A 21,133-nucleotide genomic window follows, 5' to 3' on the forward strand; every position below is an offset into this window, starting at 1 on the left:
TTCCCGACCGCCAAATGTGGGGATGGCCGCTTCCTTGAACGGCCTCAGGACAGCGTGGGGTCTATTTGGGGAAAGCAGGCCTCTCCAGTTTTGGAAGTCAACCCTGTTGAGCAACCGCTTGTCTTCCAATTCTAGTTGCAGGAGGGATGAGTAGGCAAGGCCTCCGTCTCCCTCTCCTGCTTACCAGCACCCATAACCACCTGTGTGAGAAACAAAGCTGGACTAAAAGGAGCCCAGGGCGAATGAGGTGAGATGATGTTCTTAACCCATTCTTTCTTCTTCTCCAGCCTGTCCCGGACAACGTGTGCCTTCCTTCATGAGGCGGAGCCTGCTTGATTGACAGTCTTGGATAAAGGAAGGGTGCTGTTGGCAAAAGGACGTCTTCGTCACTGCTTTCCCGCGCCAGGAGTTACGAGTCTTCTCCTTCGGTCATGGCTGACCCCATCATGGACCTCTTTGACGACCCTAACCTCTTTGGCCTGGACTCATTGACTGATGAGAGCTTTAACCAGGGTGCTCCGGACCCCATTGAGGAGGCCTTGGGGCTTTCTGGGGCGAGCCTGGACTCCTTAGCAGGGGGCTCCAAAGACCAGCAGGTTGCCCCTCAGCCGGAGCCCTCCCAACCGGAGACCCTGCCCCTCCCCAATACGCAACCGGAGTCCGTGACTGATCTGCCCCAGCAAGATCAAGCAGGGCTCCTGCAGGCCCCTCCGGATCAAGAGGTTCTCAGCCAGGGCAACCCGTTCATGGGAGTCTCGTCCGCCACAAACACCTCGACGGTTGCGCCCTCTTCCTCGGCCGGGGGGCAGCAAACCGCCGGGCCCCCTCCAGCCCCCAAAATCGTCATCCTGAAGGCCCCGGTGGGAAGCTCCATGACCGGCGCTCATGTGGCCCAGATCCAAGCCCAGCCCATTGGGGCAGCCAACGGGGGCAAAGTGACCTTCGCCAAGGTCCTGACGGGCACCCCCTTGCGGCCCGGGGTCTCCATTGTCTCAGGCAACGCAGTGCTGGCCACCAAAGTGTCCCCTGGAGCCGGGGCTCCCGCTACACTCCACCGTCTGGTGCAGCCCGGACGTCCCGTCAAGCAGCTCGTGCTGCAGCCCATGAAGAGCCAAGCAGGAGGGAACACGGGCGTTGCTCCGCTCAAACCTGCCGTCACCCTGACCTCGACGCCAGCCCAGGTGAGCACGCAGTTCTTCCAGGTGAGCATACAGCAGCTTTGGGGTACGAACGCTTGGGCACTTAACCTGGGTCTTTTCCAAGGACGTCCGATTCAAAAAGGCTCGCGGTGGTGTTTCCACGGGGAATTTGAAAAGGCAGACTAGGAGGAAACACAGCGGAACTCTTGAGCAGAGCAAGTGGGTTTATGTTCTTCATTGAGGGACGCATGGCGTGGCCAGCACAACATCACTTGCATCAGGGGGGGGGAGCGCCTATGCAGGGCTGGGCAGGATCCGGGAGTCTCCGGCGGAGGGGGAGCGGGACTGGGGCAGGCTCCAGGGCCTGGTCCACCGGAGGAGCCTCGCCATCCTCCTTGTGCCACACGGGGCCCTGAATGGCGGCACGGGCTGTCTGGGGCCCTGGGTGGTGGAGGGCAGGCACCTGGTCCGGCCCTTGAGCTCCTGGGGTGCCATGACCCTGCAGCCCAGCTTTGCTTCTCCGGGCTTCTGCCCTGTTCATCTAGTGCAGGGGTAGGCAACCTTGGCTCTTTTATGACTCATGGAATTCTGGGAGTTGAAGTCCATGAGTCATAAAAGAGCCAAGGTTGCCTACCCCTAGTCTAGTGGGTCGGATCACGTGCTTTCCATCCCTGGTGCCTCTGCCTCCGCCTGTCGCTTGGAGGGCCAACCCAGCGGCCTCAGCGCTCCGACCGGAGTGTGCCAGCCAAGAGGCAGCCAAGCAGCCGGTGGGCTGGGACTGCTGTTGGGCACCACCGGGCCCCTCACGCTCGGGTGGGCCAGGGTGGCAGGGGCCAGTCCCTCACCATCTCTGGGGCAGCCCCACGGGCTGGATCTGGGCCCATTATGGGCCGGATTGAGCTTGACATGTCTGTTCTTAGGGGGGGGGGAGAGATTCCTAACACCTCCCTAGTTGGTTTTTCCTACATTCTGATGGCAACATTGGTTGTCAGAGAAAGTACAAGTAGATCACGATTGAGCCCAATATTTCTTTTGCTAAGCGAGACATTTGTAAAGAGAGTTTTGCCCCCATTTGACAACTTTTTTTGCTGTGATTGTTAAGCGAATCACTGCAGTTGTTAAGTTATTAACACGGTTGTTAAGTGAATCTGGCTCCCCCCCGTTGACTTTGCTTGTCAGAAGGGGATCAGATGACCCCAGCATACTGCAAAGGTCATAAATAGTCAGATGTCAAACATCTGGATTTGGATCACGGGACCAGGGAGATGCCACAACAAGCGTGTTAAAAAACAGTCTTGAGGTCACATTTTTCCGTGCCGTCGTAACTTCGAACGGTCACGAAATGAACTGTTGTAAGTCGAGGATTACCTGTAATTTGAGATTTACTAGGAATATAGAAACGAAGGCAGTTTTTTTTTTCAGTTGCCAAGAGTCTGAATTTTGATCACGTGACTGTGGGGATGCTGCAATGGTCATAAATGTGAAAAACGATCATAAGTCCCTTTTTTCAGTGCTGTAACTTTGAACCGTCACTAAGTGATCTATTGTAAGTCAAGGATCACCTGTACTTTGTACTGTGGTACCCCAATACTCATCATTAATGGCTTGGATGGCATCATTAATTGGTTCCAGGAGGTGTGACAAATATCAAAAATGATGAGTACCAAACAATTTCCCCCCCACAAGGAATAATATAGTGAGTCACAAGGCAGCTGACACCGACAGGTTTTAGCTAGTGCGTTGAGTACCAAACAAACGATGAGTACTGGGACAAAGGTTTAGCAACAAAACGCGTCGATTACCAAATTCGACGAGTTTCAAAGCAGTTGAGTACCAAGGTACCACTATATTTAACTTTTTAAAATTGTTTTTAGTTTGTTAAAATATTTTCATTGTTTTAATTGTAGTATACCTTTTTTTTAATTCTAAACTGCCCAGAGGAAGGAAGGAAGGAAGGAAGGAAGGAAGGAAGGAAGGAAGGAGAGTCTTAGCCCAATAAGAATCTTTGTAGCCGCTTGAACCTGAGGTTTTCTTTATTCATCTAAAAGAAGCTATGCCAGTGGGTGCTGCTGAGAAATAAAATAATTTTAGAATTTGAAGAGCATGGTCTGAGGTTTGGATGGCATGGTTTTCTATGGTACAATAAAGTTAATGTTGCTAGGAATGTTAAACATTACTGGGTTAGGAGTACCATATTGAGAGTACGGAATAAATGTGAACGCAGAATGTTCCCAAAAAATATTTTTATGTGTCTTGTGCTGTTTATTTTTTACAGGCTAGAAACGGTAGGTACAAAAATAGTTAACTCAGGTAGCATATAAGATATACGTATAGGAATATAAAATGAAATCCAGAGTAATTGGCCGCAGAGCGATTTACTTTTCAGTGGATTTTGTATGCACAGCTAAGAGGAAGATTCAGACTAGATAACAGGACATTTGGAATAATGATGATGATGATGATGATGATGATGATGATGATGATGATGTTGGAAGGGACCTTGGAGGTCATTTAGTCCAACCCCCTGCTCAGGCAGGAAACCCTATACCATTTCGGACAAATGGCTGTCCAGTCTCTTGTTAAAAACTTCCAGTGTTGGAGCATTCACCGCTTCTAGAGGCAGGTTGTTCCACTGGTTAATTGTTCTAACTGTCAGGAAGTTTCTCCTTAGTTCTAGTTTGAACAAGAGGCAGAATGTGGAATTGCATTCTGTACAAATGATGAACACGTGATGCCCAAAATGTATCGACTCTCCATGAAATATGAAATGGAGGAGAAACGGGCTAAGAATTTTGGATGTAACCTATTGCTGAAACAATGGGAAAACATGTGATTGAGAGGATTGAAATCCACATTATTACAACTTGAAATAGAATGTCTATAAATTATGTACTGTTGGTATATGAGTCCAGAAAAATTAGCCAGAATGTAATAAGGGTACTTCAAATTTATGTTGGGAATACGTGCAACACAAAGGGTCCTTTTATGATGCCTGGTGAACTGGTAAAAAAAATAATGGTTTCCAATGTATACACTGTTACAAAGAAATATTCAACTGAAACCAGACCTTTTCTTGTTGGGATTAATGGACAAACACCTAGAACAAAAATTATTTATATATATTTGATCACCGCTGCAAACAACAATATGCACAACAATGGAAGAATTCTAAAATACCCACCACGGAGAACCAAGTTGGCGAAGAGGATAAAACTCGCAAAAAAATGGTAAAAATAATTGGTTTGCCAAGGGAAACATCAACGTTGCATTTATTACTGGCTGGAAACTGCTTATACAGGTAGTCCTCGATATACAACCACAATTGAGCCCAAAATTTCAGTTGCTAAGTGAGACATTTGTAAAGTGGGTTAAGCCCCATTTTACGACCTTTCCTGCCACAGTTGTTAAGTGAATCACTGCAGTTGTTAAGTTAGTAACCCGGTTGTGAAGTGAATCTGGCTTCCTCCATTGACTTTGCTGGTCAGAAGGCCACAACAGAGGATCACGCGACCCTGGGACACTGCGACCGTCATAAATACGAGCCAGTTTTGAACACGTGACCATGGGGATGCTGCAATGGTCCTAAGTGTGAAGAAACGGTCATAAATCACTTTTTTCAGTGCTGTTGTAACTTCGAATGCACATTAAATGAACTCTTATAAGTTGAGGACTTCCTGTAGATTTTTTGTTCAAAAAAAATATGAACTTGTGATTTATGGATGTGAAGATTAGAAAGGGTAGCTTATGGAAGTAAAAAAATTATGTAACCTTAGAGAGAGAGAGAGAGAGAGAGAGAGAAGGTAAAATATCAATGCATGTATAACCATTGTCAAAAAGACTGGAAGGAAGGAAGGAAGGAAAAAAGGAAGGAAGGAAGGAATATTTTCTTATTCACTATTTTCCCTTATTGCCTTTGGTTCTTTTGTAATACTTGGATTGCTTTTCGTCTTCTTTAAAAAAAATTTCAATAAAAATTATAATAATAATAATAATAGTAGTAGTAGTAGTAGCAGTAGTAGTAGTAGTAGTAAAGTTGGAAGGAACCTTGAAGGTCATCTAGTCCAACCCCCTGCTCAGGCAGGAAACCCTATACCATTTCGGACAAATGGCTGTCCAGGCTCTTCCTAAAAACTTCCAGTGTTGGCGAATTCACCACTTCTGGAGGCAGGTTGTTCCACTGATTAATTGTTCTCACTGTCAGGAAGTTTCTCCTTAGTTCTAGGTTGCTTCTCTCCTTGATTAGTTTCCATCCGTTGTTTCTTGTCCTGCCTTCAGGCGCTTTGGAAAATAGCTTGACTCCCTCTTCTTTATGGCAGCCCCTGAGATATTGGAACACTGCTATCATGTCTCCCCTCTTCCTTCTGTCCGTGTAAATTCTCAGTCATCCAGGTCAGTTTTATTCCAAAGGTGCTTTTTTCACGAAGCAACTGGACTTTCTTGTTTTTCCTTCGAAGACGTTTCGCTTCTCATCCAAGAAGCTTCCTCAGCTTCAGAGCGGAAGAAGCTTCTTGGATGAGAAGCGAAACGTCTTCGAAGGAAAAACAAGAAAGTCCAGTTGCTTCGTGAAAAAAGCACCTTTGGGACAATAAAAATTACATTAAAAAAATAAAGAGCCAGTTCGGCCCATAATTCTAAAGCAGTCTTTCTCAACCATAGCAGCTTTTAAGATGTGTGAACCGGCTCCCAAAATTTCCCAGCTGGGGGATTCTGAGAGTTGACGCCCGCCACATCTTAAAAAGTTTCTAAGATTGTGAAACTTTGCTCTGGGGTAGGGGTAGGCCACCTTGGCTCTTTTATGACTCGTGGACTTCAACTCCCAGAATTCCTGAGCCAGCCATGCTGAGGGGAAAGGGAGAGGTTTCCAAGCTGAGCCATGCTGGCTTAGGAATTCTGGGAGTTGAAGTCCACGAGTCATGAAGGGGCCAAAGTTTCCCTCATGCTGGCTCAGACAGAGGAATAAGGAGCTGATTAGAGCTAGGACAGGGCTAGGCCACCTTGGCTCTTTTATGACTCGTGGACTTCAACTCCCAGAATTCCTGAGCCAGCATGGCTCAGCTTGGAAACCTCTCTCTTTCCCCTCAGCGTGGCTGGCTCAGGAATTCTGGGAGTTGAAGTCCACGAGTCATAAAAGAGCCAAGGTGGCCTACCCCTACTCTGGGGCAATACCTGACTCGTTTGAATGCTTCCCAACAGTGGTTTTTTTTTTAAATTAAATAAAGATGTTGCATTTAAAATTCCAAACCACCCGGGAAGATAGAGCCTAGCATTTTCTGACATGTCCATATGTTCAAGCACAGGGACATATTTTGCAGATTCTTAGCCCTTTGCCACCACCTGCTTCCCCTTAAGAGTTCTGTGTGCGTCATTGTGGGAAAGATGAGACCCAAAAGTTTGTGTATGTAGCCTTGGGATGGAGGGTAAGGAGCTGAAGTTTACAGTTGCAGGACTTTTTACTGGCTGGGCTGCTCAATCAAAGCATTCCGCTAAAGGATAGCTTTTAAATTTGCTTTTTGTTGAAGCGAAGACGATAAGAAATCTGTTTGTGTTCCTGTGGCTTATGCAGTTAAGCTGGTAGTAGCTTTTTTTTTTTTTTAAGGGTGCCTGTATGTGTGCGTGTTCATGTGCATCTGCATACAGATAGTCCTCGATTTAACGACAGTTCATTTAGTGACCGTTCAAAGTTACAACATAACTGAAAAAAAAAGTGATTTCTAACCATTTTTCACAGCTATGACCCATGGGTCATGTGATCAAAATTCGAATGCTTGGCAACTGCTTCATATTTATGACGTTTGCAACGTCCGACGATCGTGTGATCGGACCTTCCGACAAGCAAAGCCAGTGGGGAAGCTGGATTCACTTAACAACCGTGTTACTAACTTAAGCACTGCAGTGATTCATTTAACAACTATGGGAAGAAAAGTTGTAAAACGGGGCCAAATTCATTTAACTGTTTCACTTAAATGCAGAAATTTTAGGCTCAATTGTGATTGTAAGTCGAGGACTGTGTGTGTGTGTATGTATATATATATCATGTATGTGTGTGCATGTATATGTGTGTGTGCATATATATGTGTGTGTGTGTATATGTATATAATAATAATAATAAAGTTGGAAGGGACCTTGGAGATCATCTAGTCCAGCCCCCTGCCCCCCCCATACCATTTCAGACAAATGGCTTTTCAGTCTCTTCTTAAAAAGTTCCAGTGTTGGAGCATTCACCGCTTCTGGAGGCAGGTTGTTCCACTGGTTAATTGTTCTAATTGTCAGGAAGACAGTGTGTGTGTGTGTACATATATATATATGCATACACACACACACACACACACATATATATATACATACACACACAATCTCCCCCTCTTTTCTACATATGGAATTTAAAGCAGTCAGAAGTATTTTTCAGTTCTAGCTTGAGAGCAATATTTACAGTATGAATGTGTTTGTTTGTTTGTTTATTTATTAATTTATTTATTTGGCCATTTAGTTATTTATTTAGCCACCTCTCATAGAAGTGACTTGGGATGGCATTCAGGACTTAAAACTAAACCAGCAACCCAGATAACAAATACAGTATTTAGGATTTCTTTTTCCCAAAAAACAACAACAAAAAAAAACCGCATTTCCCAACTTACAGCAGAAGACACAAATGTAAAACTAAATCAGCCAGTTTAAGTTGCCTAACCTCCTAGCCCAAACATGTGGAGAAGTATCTTGGCTCTGCTTAAATCTTTGTTTTTGTGGGGTTCCCCCCCCCTTTATATGTTGCATAGAAAAATATATATATATGCCGTGGCTACATTCTTTGCTGCGGAGCCTGTGAGAACTGACCCTCCGTCCTGTTTCTTCCTCTCAGGGGGAATCCAAACGCATCACCTTGGTTCTCCAGCAACCCCCGACTGCTGGAAATGCTCCAGGACAGCGGCAAGTTGTTTTGGGTAGCTTACCGGGCAAGATTGTCCTTCAAGGCAATCAGCTGGCCGCCCTGAGCCAGGCCAAAGGAATGCCAGGCCAGCCTGCCAAAGTGGTAACCATCCAGCTGCAGGTCCAGCAGCCGGGCCAGCAACAGCAACCCGGCGGCCAGCCGGGCACGCAGAAGATCCAGCTCTTGCAGCAAGCCCCGGTCAGCGCCTCCGGCCAGCAGGCCCCTTTAAGCGTACCGGCAGTCCAGCAAGCACAGGTGGTCGGGGGCTCAGGTCAGAGGGTGACGGTCCCCGTCAAAGTTGTGCTGCAGCCACAGGTAAGGGGATACGTTCATTCTCCCGTCAGTTGGGAAGAAGGGTTCAGCTCTGTTCGCCAGAGTTTTGCCAATACGGCGAGGAAAGGAAGGAAGGAAGGAAGGAAGGAAGGAAAGAGGAAGGAAAGGAGAGGGAGAGAGAAAGAAAGAAAGAGGAAGGAAGGAAGAGAGACAAAGAAAGAGGAAGGAAGGAAGAGAGAAAGAAAGAAAGAAAGAAAGAAAGAAAGAAAGAAAGAAAGAAAGAAAGAAAGAAAAAGAAAGAAAGAAAGAAAGAGAAAGAAAGAAAGAAAGAATACCAAATTTGTATCTGATTTTTGGAAATTCTGTATTGCTGAGGCACCCAGTCCACATCCTACTTCCCACAGTGGCAAAAAAAAGAAAAGAAAAAAAAGTGCCTTCCTCTTTGTTGCTCCTGCCTGCCATAACAGAAATATATTTGTTTCTTTATCACCTTTATTATCATACCTGAAGGTGGCAAACGTATCCAGCACACCTTCCTCCTCCTATTTTCCCCACCACAACCCTGTGAGGTGGGTTGGGCTGAGAGAGGAAGAGGCTTTAGGTCAGTGATGGCGAACCTTTTAGAGACTGAGTGTCCAAAAACTGGCCCCGCCCCCGCTCCACCCCCTGCTCCGCCCTCACCCTGCCTGCCCACAGGGCCACTCACCGCCTCCAGGGCCCGCCGCAGATCGCCCAGCAGTGCCATGGTGGCCACGCCCTCTACCCGCGCCCCGCAGCATCAACTGCATGATGGGGCGTGAGGGCAGAGTCTTGTCTACGCTTCCTGGCTGCCATGTCCTTGGCTTCACTGCTCCGCGCGGGCGACGCTCGGGGGCGACTCTCCTCCAGGGGGGCTGCTGGAGAGGAGGGGGTCGCGGGGGAGGCGAGGCTGGGGCAACGGCACGTGTGCCCACAGAGAGGGCTCCGAGTGCCGCCTCTGGCACCCGTGCCATAGGTTCGCCACCACTGCTTTAGGTCTTCAGTTGTGGAAACCTCAGGCTGTTCCCCTCCCCCACACACACACACCTTCAAAATGGCTGCGTCCTTTCTGTAGATCAGCTTCCTATCCGGAGAGAAGCCCGGAAGCTTCGCTGAGGGTCTCTTGTCGCTGTGTTACCCGTTGCAGGCCAGCTCGTCCCAGGGCAGCTCCTCGGGACTCTCGGTGGTGAAAGTCCTGAGCAGCAGCGAGGTAGCGGCCCTCCCATCCTCCAGCGGTGGTGGCCGGAGCGGCTCGGATGAATCCCGCAAGCTGGAGCATCAGAAGAAGCAGGAAAAGGCCAACCGGATCGTAGCGGAGGCCATTGCCCGGGCCCGAGCCCGGGGCGAGCAGAACATCCCCCGGGTGCTGAACGAAGATGAACTGCCCAGCGTTCGCCCAGAAGAGACGGGCGAGCGCAAGCGGCGCCGGAAGGGCGGGGGCGAGCGCATCCCCAAAGAGGACCGGCCGCGCAAGGGCCGGGGCCAGGGGGGATCTGCCAAGAGCAAAGGCCGAGGGAAACCCAGGTAAACAGCAGCGGACCTGCCTTTTTTTCTTCTCCTTCTTCTTTTTCCTTTTTTCTTCCTCTTCTTCCTTCTTCCTCTTCTTTTCTCTTCTTCTTTTTCCTTCTTTCTTCCTCTTCCTCCTTCTTCCTCTTCTTCCTCCTCCTCCCTCTTTCTTCCTCCTCCTCCCTCTCTTCTTCTTCTTTCTCCTCCTTCCTCTTTCTTCTTCTTCTTCTTCTTCTTCTTCTTCTTCTTCTTCTTCTTCTTCTTCTTCTTCTTCTTCTTCTTCTTCTTTCTTCCTCCTCCTCCTCCTCCTCCTCCTCCTCCTTCTTCTTCTTCTTCTTCTTCTTCTTTCTTCCTCCTCCTCCTTCCTCCTCCTTCTCCTTCCTCTTCCTTCCTCCTCCTCCTTCCTCTTCTTCTTTCTTCCTCCTCCTCCTTCCTCTTTTCTTCTTTTTCCTCTTCCTCCTCCTCCTCCTCCTCCTCCTTCTTCTTTCTTCCTCCTCCTCCTCCTTCCTCTCTTCTTCTTCTTCTTCTTCTTCTTCTTCTTCTTCTTCTTCTTCTTCTTCTTCTTCTTCTTCTTCTTCTTCTTCTTCTTCTTCTTCTTCTTCTTCTTCTCCCTCCTCCTCCTTGTCATTTCCACTTGTGACTCTCTCTCCTTCTTCCCAGCACGATCACGCCAGTTGTTGGGAAGAAACGGAAACGGAACGCTTCTTCAGACAATTCAGACGCCGAGCTAATGCCAGCCCAGTCTCCGCGTGAAGAAGAGGAGACCAGCATCCAGGTGAGCCCAGGGGGAGGACGGGTAGCTGGGTTAAGGCCGTACAAAGAGTTCTGTTTTCACCAATTTCCAAGAGATGGCACAGTGGTTAAAGACACTGAGCAAAGCTGACAGGCCAGGTTCAAGACCCGAGGGCCACACGACGGGGTGAGCTCCCGTCCTCACCCCAACTCCTGCCAGCCGAGCAGTTCGAAAGCATGCAAATGCATGTAGATAAATAGGTACCACTTCAGTGAGAAGGTTCCGTGCACCTTTGGCGTATAGCCACACTGGCCACAGAAATTTGTCTTTGTACAAACGCTTGGCTCCTCCAGCTAAAATCCGAAGCAGGATATCCAGACCCAGTCATAGTTTTGTTCCGTACAGTATCAACCTTGTAAGCTCTCAAGCTTTCACTCTCCGCTATGTATTCAAGATGGACAGTGATTAATATTTATATGTTGTTTATATGTAAGGGTGGGTGTAGGTGTACAACCTTGGCTCTTTTATGACTTGTGGACTTCACCTCCCAGAATTCCTGAGTCAGCATGGCTGGTTCAGGAATTCTGGGAGGTGAAGTCCACAAGTCATAAAAGAGCCAAGGTTGCCTACCCCTGGTATATACATATGTATGCTTATAGCAGGGGTGTCAAACTCAATTTCATTGAGGGCCGCATCAGCATTGCGGTTGCCCTGGGGGGGGGGGACGGGTGAGTGTGGCCAGGGTGGGTGCGGCCTACTGGGTGGGCGTGGATGGAGTGGGTGTGGCCTGCTGGGTGGGCATGGCCAGCTCTACATCGTTCGCGTCAAGGGTGCCTGTGGGGGCCTGGGCAGGAGTGGGACAGATCTGAGGGTCTCTGGCAGAAGGAGGTGGGACCGGGACAAGCGCCAAGGCATGGTCCATTTCTTCATTCCTCACAAAGGGTGACACCTCCCCAGCATGCACCCAGGGGGCGGGGCCGACACGGCAGGGGCTGGTTCCTCGCTGTTTCCGGACGGCCTTGTGGAGCTAAGACTGAATGCGTTTCAGCATAGATGGCCACCACAAAATTGTACATTGGCTCCCGGCCGGCCTGGGCCAGGGCCAAGGCAGAGGGGGCCGTTCCCTCACTGTTTCCAGGATGGCTTCGCGGGCCACATGAAACCCCTTCGCGGGTCGCATCCGACCCCCGGGCCTTGTGTTTGACATGTCTGGTCTATAGCGTGTCTACATGTGTGTTATGCATATGTAGGCTTTTGAGAGCAGGCAACAGAATTTCATTTTTAATATGTGCCAGTGTGCCCACAGTAAAAAAATGACAATAAAGGTTATCTTATCTCTAAAAAAAACGGAGATGAGCACACACGGAGTCAGACATGACCAAGAGAAAAAGCTCTTTTTGAGTCTTTGTTTTTCAAAAGTGCTCAGACGATGCGTCAAACAAACGGAAGCCCCTGGTTTCGATGCTTTGGTCCAACTACGTACAACTACGGATGTGCGCCTCTTCCGCCGAGCCTTGAAAACCCATCTGTTCCATGCGGCCGGCCTGGCGTAGTTTTGATTGGGCTTTGCTAGGGGTTTTATATGGGGTATTTCAGTGCAGGCTTTTTATTCAATATTTATTGTGATTTTTATTATTGCCTGTTCACCGCCCTGAGTCCCATAAGGGCAGTGGTTCTTAACCTTTTTAATGCCGCGACTCCAACCGGTCGTAAGTCGAGGACTAAACCGGTCGTAAGTCGAGGACTAAACCGGTCGTAAGTCGAGGACTAAACCGGTCGTAAGTCGAGGACTACCCAACCGGTCGTAAGTCGAGGACTTTCCCTGCCCGGGAGCGCCGCGCATGCGAGGTTCTGCCCCCTGCGCCGGCCAAGGCGTAGCTGGCAAGCGGCAGAGACGGAGCAGGCCGACCACCAGCTGGCCCAGCCCAAGGGAGGTAAAAGGGAAAAAAAATGGCGGACAAAAAAAATGGCGAACAGCCTTGCTTGGCGACCCCCGTGAAATGGTCGATCGACCCCAAATGGGGTCCCGACCCACAGGTTGAGAACCACTGCGTAAGGGAGATAGGGCGGTATATAAATTTAAAAAATAAATAAATAAACAAACAAACAAACTGCTTCTTCTCATCCATTCCCTAATCAGGAGGGTGGCGAGAGCCTCTCCCCTTGCTTTCAGAGCAGGCAAATCCCGAAATGTGTTTGCAACAACACCAACCCCTTTTCCCTCCTCATTAAGGCAGACTGCTTTGCTGAGATATACATGGAGCCGGGCGTGAATAATTTGGCCTAATCAAAACTTGTTAACAATTGTAGGGATTCGCTTAACAACTGTAGCAGGAAAGGTCGCAGAGTGGGGCAAAAACTCACTTGGCAACTGCCTTCCTTAACAGGGAAGATTATGGGCCCAGTTGTGATCGTTAAGTCGAGAATTCTCTCTGGAGGCAAATACTTGTATTAGGTCAAATTCAATTTTACAAGCTTGAACGGTCGGTAGGATTCGTGGTTCTTCTATGGAACACTTTGCAGGTAGAGTTGATCCTTCCAGACTGGGAACCTGAACTTTTGCTGACTTCTTCTAAGATCTGGGGGAAAGTTTGACCTGCGATGTGACTTCACCAACCCTTAGCTGAGGGTATCCAGTGCTCTTGTCTAATGTGCTGCAACTGCCAAAAAAGCCAACACAGTGCTAGGCTGCATTAACAGAGGGATAGAATCAAGATCACGTGAAGTATTAATACCACTTTACAATGCCTTGGTAAGGCCACACTTGGAATACTGCATCCAGTTTTGGTCACCACGATGTAAAAAAGATGCTGAGACTCTAGAAAGAGTACAGAGAAGAGCAACAAAGATGATTAGGAGACTGGAGGCTAAAACATATAAGGAACGGCTGCTGGAATTGGGTATGTCTAGTTTAATGAAGAGAAGGACGAGGGGGGACATGATAGCAATCTTCCAATATCTCAGGGGCTGCCCCAAAGAAGAGGGAGTCAAGCTATTTTCCAAGGCTCCTGAAGGCAGGACAAGAAGCAACGGATGGAAACTAATCAAGGAAAGAAGCAACCTAGAACTAAGGAGAAACTTCCTGACAGTTAGAACAATTAACCAGTGGAACAACCTGCCTCCAGAAGCGGTGAATGCTCCAACACTGGAGGTTTTTAAGAAGAAACTGGACAGCCATTTGTCCGAAATGGTATAGGGTTTCCAGCCTGAGCAGGGGGTTGGACTAGATGACCTCCAAGGTCCCTTCCAACTTTATCATCATCATCATCATCATTATTATTATTATTATTATTATTATTATTATTATTATCTACCATCTAAGAATGTAACTGGTACAGATGTGAATTTGAGGGGTCCTTGGTGGTCTCTGAGCTTGCTTGTTTTCTTGCAGACACTTCATTATCCTGACTAGGTAACATCATCAGTGCTAGTAAGGAGTGGGGTTTGCTGTCTGTTCATATTCTGGTGTCTTGCCTGTCTGTGTGAGTGGGGGCAATCTTAAGAGATTCTTCGATAGGGCTGTTTACTAATGGCTCTTTGGCAGTTTCTTGATTAGGGTATTGCTTACTTGATTGTTGGTCTGAAGTTGACTTTGGAGAAAATCTATGCCGATTTGAGTACTAATTACTGATGGAGAGGTGGCCGGAGTCTTTTTTCTCTTTTGGGCTGGTTGCTTGACTTTTACATAGTCTATTGTTGTTGTTGTTAGTTGCAAAGTCGTGTCTGACCCATCGCGACCCCGTGGACAACGTTCCTCCAGGCCTTCCTGTCCTCTACCATCTTCTGGAGTCTATTTAGTCCAGGGGTAGTCAACCTTGGCTCTTTTATGACTCGTGGACTTCAATTCCCAGAATTCCTGAGCCAGCTTAGCTGGCTCAGGAATTCTGGGAGTTGAAGTCCACGAGTCATAAAAGAGCCAAAGTTGACTACCCCTGATTTAGTCTATAGATGTTGTTAATGTCTTTGTGTCTATTGTTGGCTGATTTGTCAGAGTTGCCAGGCTTCTAGAAATTCCCTGGCGTTTTTGCATTTGGCCTGTTTCTAGGATTGTCACATTTTCCCCAATTGAAACTATGGTTAAGTCTGTCTCTGTGTTGTGAAAAGATCATTGGCAGTTCCCTCCCTCCCTCCCATGCAGGACATAGCACAGAAGCGCTGCTTGAGCAGGGTCCATAAGATTATCTGGGACACTACTCATCCTTTTCACGACCTGTTTTCCTTGTTACCTTCTGGGAGGAGGGGGCTTCGTGGTATCCGTAGCAGAATATCCAGATTCAGCCATAGTTTCATTTCATACAGCATTAACCTTGCGAACTCTCAAGCTTCCTCCTTCCGTTATATATTCAAGATGGACAGTATTTAATATTTATTTGCTACGTATATGTAGGGATGTGGATCTATACATATGTTGTTCATAGTATGTTTAGGTGTGCGTCATGTATGTGTTTCACTTTGAGAGCGGGCAACTAAATTTCATTTTTGATGTGTGCCGTTGGGCCCACAGTATAAAAATGACAATAAAGGTTATCTTATCTTATCTTAAAAGAATTTTCTTCATGCGTTTTGACTGCCGGTTGGTGTTCATGGATGCGTTCTGCACAGTCTTCTCCCTGTTTGTCCTACATAGTGGTGGTTGCAGTGCTTACTATGTACAGTAGTGGCCAAAATAATAATAATAATAATAATAATAATAATAATAATAATAATAATAATAATAATAATAATAATAATAATAATAATAATAATAATAATAAAAAATTGGAATGGACCTTGGAGGTCATCTAGTCCAACCTCCTGCTCAGGCAGGAAACCCTATACCATTTCAGACAAATGGCTGTCCAGTCTCTTCTTAAAAACTTCCAGTGTTGGAGCATTCATCGCTTCTGGAGGCAGGTTGTTCCACTGGTTAATTGTTCTAACTGTCAGGAAGTTTCTCCTTAGTTCTAGGTTGCTTCTCTCCTTGATGAGTTTCCATCCATGGCTTCTTGCCCTGCCTTCAGGGGCTTTGGAGAATGACTTGACTCCCTCTTCTTTGTGGCAGCCCCTGAGATATTGGGGAAAGTGTATTTTTGAGGTTTGATGGCTAATAATACCACTTTTTGTGGGGGAGTAGTACCATAAAATTATATATCAATGGAAAGATAATTTAATCAAGAATGTAATGCAACAAAGTTCGTTCAATTACCTGTACTGTATTCTATGAAAAGGTATAGCCAAATAATCAGAAAAAGGAAGCACAACTTGCTTAGGTTGATCTCAGGTAGCTTTCCTTCATCTGACTGTAGCCAATGAGCAGGAGTGTTTAGAGAGCCAATCAGGTGTCATTTTGTTTCGGCAATGAGCCAATCAGATCATAGTAGGATTCAGTTATTGATGTCCTGTATTGAAGCCGAGAGGAGGACAGTTGTCACTGTGTTATGTGATCGCTATCAAGTTGGTTGGGGTTTTTTGTGTTCTTTCGTTTAGTGAGCTTGTAAAACATAATAAAATTAAAGTAAAGGTGCAAAGAGTCGACTGGTTGCCCAGAAAGCGATGTAAAATAGTATTATTAAGTGAACAAGGCTACAGTTATAAAGAAATTAGAAGAAAAATGGGTGGAAACTTAAGCAAAGGTGGCATTTCTACTGTACGCTTTTCCCCAAAGGTTTCCACAATTTTGGCCACTACTGTATGTTGTAAATCAGGGTTTTTCAACCAGTGGTACGGGTACCACCTGTGGTACATTGGCACCTGGCAGGTGGTACGCGACCATCCTAGAAAAGTGGTAGCGAGGGAGGGGAATGAGCTGAACCGGTGGCAGCACTGCACAAGCCTGAGTGAGAGATGGCTGGAGCTGCAGGGCTGTCAGGGCTCAGTGGAAGCGCCAGGATCAGCGCCAGGCTCCAGCTGGAGCTCGGCGCTGATCCTGGCGCTTCTGCTGAGCCCAGAAGAAGCACCAATCGCTGGAATGTTACAGCATCTCCAGGGTCTTGTGCTTTACGTTCAGATGCTTGGCAACTGATTCATATTTATGACTGTCCCAGGGTCATGTGAAGTGACCAAAACCTGCTGCAACCACCCAGCAGACGGGGGGGGGGAATAAAAACCAAAAAACCCCCACCCCAGCCCCACTGCCAATCCTCAACAGAAATGCTCACAACAATGAAAACCTCGGACAGGAGGAAGAGCACCACCAGGTGGGCAGGCAGGCCTCTTGCTCGGCTGTGGCTTGCGGGGGCACTTTTTTCAGTGCCATTATAACTTCGGACAGTCACTAAGTGAACTGTTGTAAGTCGAGGACTACCTGTACTTCATCACTTTTTTCCTTTTTTGGGGGGGGGTCACGTTTTTAACACCTTGCTAGGCGACTGGTGGTACTCGGATGTTGCCATATCCCAAAAGTGGTACAATGGGTGAAAAGGTTGAAAAGCCCTGTTGTAGATGACTCCTGTTTTTTTCTTCTTCTGGGGTTGGTCTGCTTGGGACGTTTTGAAGGGCTTTGGTTGGCTTGTGTGCTACGCTGATTCCATGTGCAAAAAAACAAGCGGAGCTCAGAGAGCACCAAGGACCCCTCATTTCAGCCTTGAGCTACAAATATTCTCCTTCGTTAGGTGTGAATTTTTTTTTCTCTTTAAATGCATGTTATTTTCCTCAAACTTATCCCCTCTTCTCCCTGCCTGTAGAAACGGCGTTCGAACCGTCAGGTGAAGCGGAAGAAATATACAGAAGATCTGGACATCAAGATCACGGATGACGAAGAAGATGAGGAGCTGGATGTGATGGGGCCCATCAAGACCGAACAGCCCCCAGCTCCGGAACCCCCTGCTCCAGAACCCATCCCTGAGGGCGAGACATTGCCTTCAATGCAGTTCTTCGTGGTAAGGGGTCTTCCTTAGTCTGGAACATCATCTCCCCATAACCTCTCTCCCCCCCCCATTGATTTGCTAAGGCCTAGGCCAGGGGTAGGCAACCTTGGCTCTTTTATGACTCGTGGACTTCAACTCCCAGAATTCCTGAGCCAGCAGGGCTCAGCTTGGAAACCTCTCCCTTTCCCCTCAGTGTGGCTGGCTCAGGAATTCTGGGAGTTGAAGTCCACGAGTTATAAAAGAGCCAAGGTTCCCCACCCCTGCCCTGTATCAGGAGTCCTCAATCTTGGCAACTTTATGACTCGTGGACTTCAACTCCCAGAATTCCTGAGCCAGCATGGCTCAGCTTGGAAACCTCTCCCTTTCCCCTCAGCGTGGCTGGCTCAGGAATTCTGGGAGTTGAAGTCCACGAGTCATAAAAGAGCCAAGGTTGCCTACCCCCGGCCTAGGATATGTCAACTATTCTGCACAGCATTTGCAAAATCTGGGATGCCTCCTGCCCCAGTTTGCTCCGCGGTGAAGTCAGGAATATTGTTTGCCTCTACAGGTAGTCCTCAATTTACGACTGTAACTTTTAAACTTTATTTAAGCTGCCCCTTCTTTCTTCCCCCACCCTTTCTGCCCGAAGGAAAACCCCAGCGAAGAGGATGCTGCCATCGTAGACAAGGTCCTGTCCATGCGGGTGGTGAAGAAGGAGGTGAGAACCTTTGATCTGCTGCCATGGGCTGAATGACTTGTGGCTTTCCAGCTGGCCTCTGCCCTGCTTTATTGTAAGGATTTCCTTTTCTAGATGGTGGGGGTGGGTGGGGAGGAGAGGGTTAGGGTCCAAAGCCACACAAGAGTCCCTTTGCCCTGTTTTGCCCTTGCCTTTCATAGCAGGCCTTCAAGATGCAGGTTCAGAATTCTCCCCTCAGCATACAAGGATTATTAGGATAGAATGTTGCAAGACAGATGGGTAGATGGTTAGGCTATAGATCACGTCTGACTACCTATCGAATCTGACTCATTCCATAGTTGCCTGTACCTGCTTTCGCTGGCAGCTTTTCCAAACAATGACAGGAGGAGGGTGGTGAATTCCTAAAGGTGGAATGTACGTGAACCGTCTGTTGCAGGGGAGACATTATCTAACAAGGCCAAGTGATGAAGAATGTGTTGACCAAAGCAGACAGCTTTTTTTTTATATTGACAGCTGCGAGAATAGCATTTGCCCAATACTGGAAAAATGAAGATATACCACCCGATGAGATTATAATTAGGAAAATTTTAGAATGTGCAGAAATGGATAGATTAATGTTAGAGAGTAAAGAGAAAGAAGACTCAGTCTATTATAAAACATGGGAAAACTTTTATCAATGGTTAGCAAAATGAGATAATGAAACTGAAATTTATTAAGATGATTGATTTTTTCTTTTGATTAATTGATATGCTTTATAATAATAATAATAATAATAATAATAATAATAATTATTATTATTATTATTATTATTATTATTATTATTATTATTATTATTATTATTATTATTATTATTATTATTATAAAGTTGGAAGGGACCTTGGAGGTCATTGAGTCCAACCCCCAGCTCATGCAGGAAACCTACAACTAGAAGACCTCCAAGGTCCCTTCCCACTCTGTTATTCTGCTATCCTCCTTAGCTGGAACAACTGCCCTATGCCTTCAGTTCTCTGATTTTGTTTGTTTCTTTCTTCCATCGGCAGCTACCCAATGGGCAGTTCACAGAAGCAGAAGAATTCTTTGTGAAGTACAAAAACTAGTAAGTACACCACCCCCCTCCACTTTCAAACATTCCCCCCACCACTGGGCCGTTTAACAGAAGGTGTGAAAGGTGTGTTTGTACCATTGTTTCCCATCCCATCAAAGCAAGTGCCCCAAAACGCTAACGGAATGCTTGGATTGACCCAGTTTTGGGAAAGAATGAAGTTCTGGAGCCAGATCACTCTCGCGGTTGAACTGTGGGATCCCTGGTATTCTCTTGAAACTTGGCTATTTTCTTGCAGTCATTTCATTACCCAGCTAGGTAATATCAGTGTTGATGTTACAGAGTACCTGTATAAGTGAGGATGGTTACGTAGTTGGGTAATGAAGCATTTGCAAGAAACTCACCCAAGAGCACCAAGGATCCCACCTCTTTCTATTGATCCAATACTTTTCTTTTGGACGCTGATCATTTACAATACCCTTCTCTCTTTTCTCCCCCAACTTTCTGTTCCAATTCTTCCCCAAGCTCTTACTTGCACTGTGAATGGGCCACCATTGCTCAACTGGAGAAGGATAAGAGGATCCACCAGAAGCTCAAACGGTTTAAGACCAAAATGGCTCAGATGAGACACTTCTTTCATGAGGTACCCGCGACGATAGAAACCTAAGCAGACTGGAGGCTTGTTTAATTCCAGTTGCTAGTAATAACTCCTGCAGAAGTCACACACTACCTTACACTGCTATCCTGCCTCTTTAGGATGAGGAGCCTTTCAACCCAGACTACGTGGAGGTTGACCGCATCCTGGATGAATCGCACAGCATTGACAAGGACAATGGGGAGGTGTGTTGGTACTTTTCAGATTAACTTGACGGGGTAGAACCTGCAAATAGCCATAGCACGTAGACTTATATACCCGCTTCATAGTGCTTTACAGCCCTCTCTAAGCAGTTTACAGAGTCAGCCTATTGCCCCCAACAATCTGGGTCCTCATTTTACTGACCTTGGAAGGATGGAAGGACGAGTTAAGCTTGAGCTGGTCAGGATCGAACGTCTGGCAGTGGGCAGAGTTAGCCTACAATATTGCATTCCAGCCACTGCACCACTACAGCTCTTAAATAAGATATTTAAATACCGGCTACCTAATGAGAAAGCAGTAGCTGCCGAACATCTTCAGAAGAATCATGCTGGATCTGGATGGTGGTTTTTCTGCTCTGGCATTCAGAGTCCCACAGTGGCCAGTCCCCTTCCATTGTCCATTTCTGGCAATCACATATGCAGGCCTGCTCCCTAAGACTCGAGAGGTAACAAACAGCTGGCTCGTATTGGTAGCCATTGATAGCTCCCTGCCGAAATCCAAGCACGATTTGCGACCCCTGAGCAGAGAGTCACTTGTGTGCAGTTCCTCAGGGTTTTCCCACCCCCTCTGAGGTGCCCTGTGCTTCGTTCCTTAACCCTGCTGCCTCTCTGCTAGGGAACTAAAAATCCTCTCTGCTGAAATCCAAGTGGGATTTTCCAATCCTGAACAAAAACCTGTGCAGGGTCTCTCCCACCTGCCTGAAACACCCCACACTGCTGTTGTGATTCCGTGCCAGCCTGTGATCCCGGTAGTTGAGTCTGGGGAATCAGAGGAGGAGGAGGGGCCTGGAGAGCCATCAGAGTCGGAGGGAGGCTCTGATGAGCTGCAGGGGTTACAGACGGATGAGGAGGCTGGTCCTTTCACTCGTGATTGAGCTGAGAGCCAGCTGTGCTGGGAAGCTGAGTCCGACTCTGAGTCGGACTCTGGCCAGTGGCAGAATGATCTGACAGTAGGGGAAATAGTTGTTGAGCCCTTGTCATGGTCAGACCATTCGCTCCTAAGGATGGACTTCCGGACCGCGCCTCCTCGCCGCAGGGAGACGGAACCGCCTAGATGGTTCCGTCCCAGGCGACTGATGGACCCTGAAAGGTTCCTGACGGAGCTTGGGCCATATCCGGAG

At 47.3% G+C, this 21,133-nt stretch overlaps 1 protein-coding gene across 1 annotated transcript in view; it reads left to right on the plus strand.

Moving 5' to 3' along the window:
- Positions 1–431: 431 nt before the first annotated feature.
- Positions 432–21,133, plus strand: part of CHD8 (chromodomain helicase DNA binding protein 8) — a 71,822-nt gene continuing 51,120 nt past the window's right edge. Inside the window, exons 1-9 of the mRNA XM_029283967.1 lie at positions 432–1,181; positions 7,996–8,379; positions 9,503–9,879; positions 10,522–10,636; positions 17,257–17,451; positions 18,068–18,136; positions 19,156–19,211; positions 19,683–19,800; positions 19,914–19,997. Coding sequence (XP_029139800.1) covers positions 432–1,181; positions 7,996–8,379; positions 9,503–9,879; positions 10,522–10,636; positions 17,257–17,451; positions 18,068–18,136; positions 19,156–19,211; positions 19,683–19,800; positions 19,914–19,997 — 2,148 coding nt within the window. The remainder of the gene's footprint in view (positions 1,182–7,995; positions 8,380–9,502; positions 9,880–10,521; positions 10,637–17,256; positions 17,452–18,067; positions 18,137–19,155; positions 19,212–19,682; positions 19,801–19,913; positions 19,998–21,133) is intronic.

This window comes from Protobothrops mucrosquamatus, unplaced genomic scaffold, assembly GCF_001527695.2.
Source record: "Protobothrops mucrosquamatus isolate PMUCROS unplaced genomic scaffold, P.Mucros_1.0 scaffold_98, whole genome shotgun sequence".
NCBI classification, from domain to species: Eukaryota; Metazoa; Chordata; class Lepidosauria; order Squamata; family Viperidae; genus Protobothrops; species Protobothrops mucrosquamatus.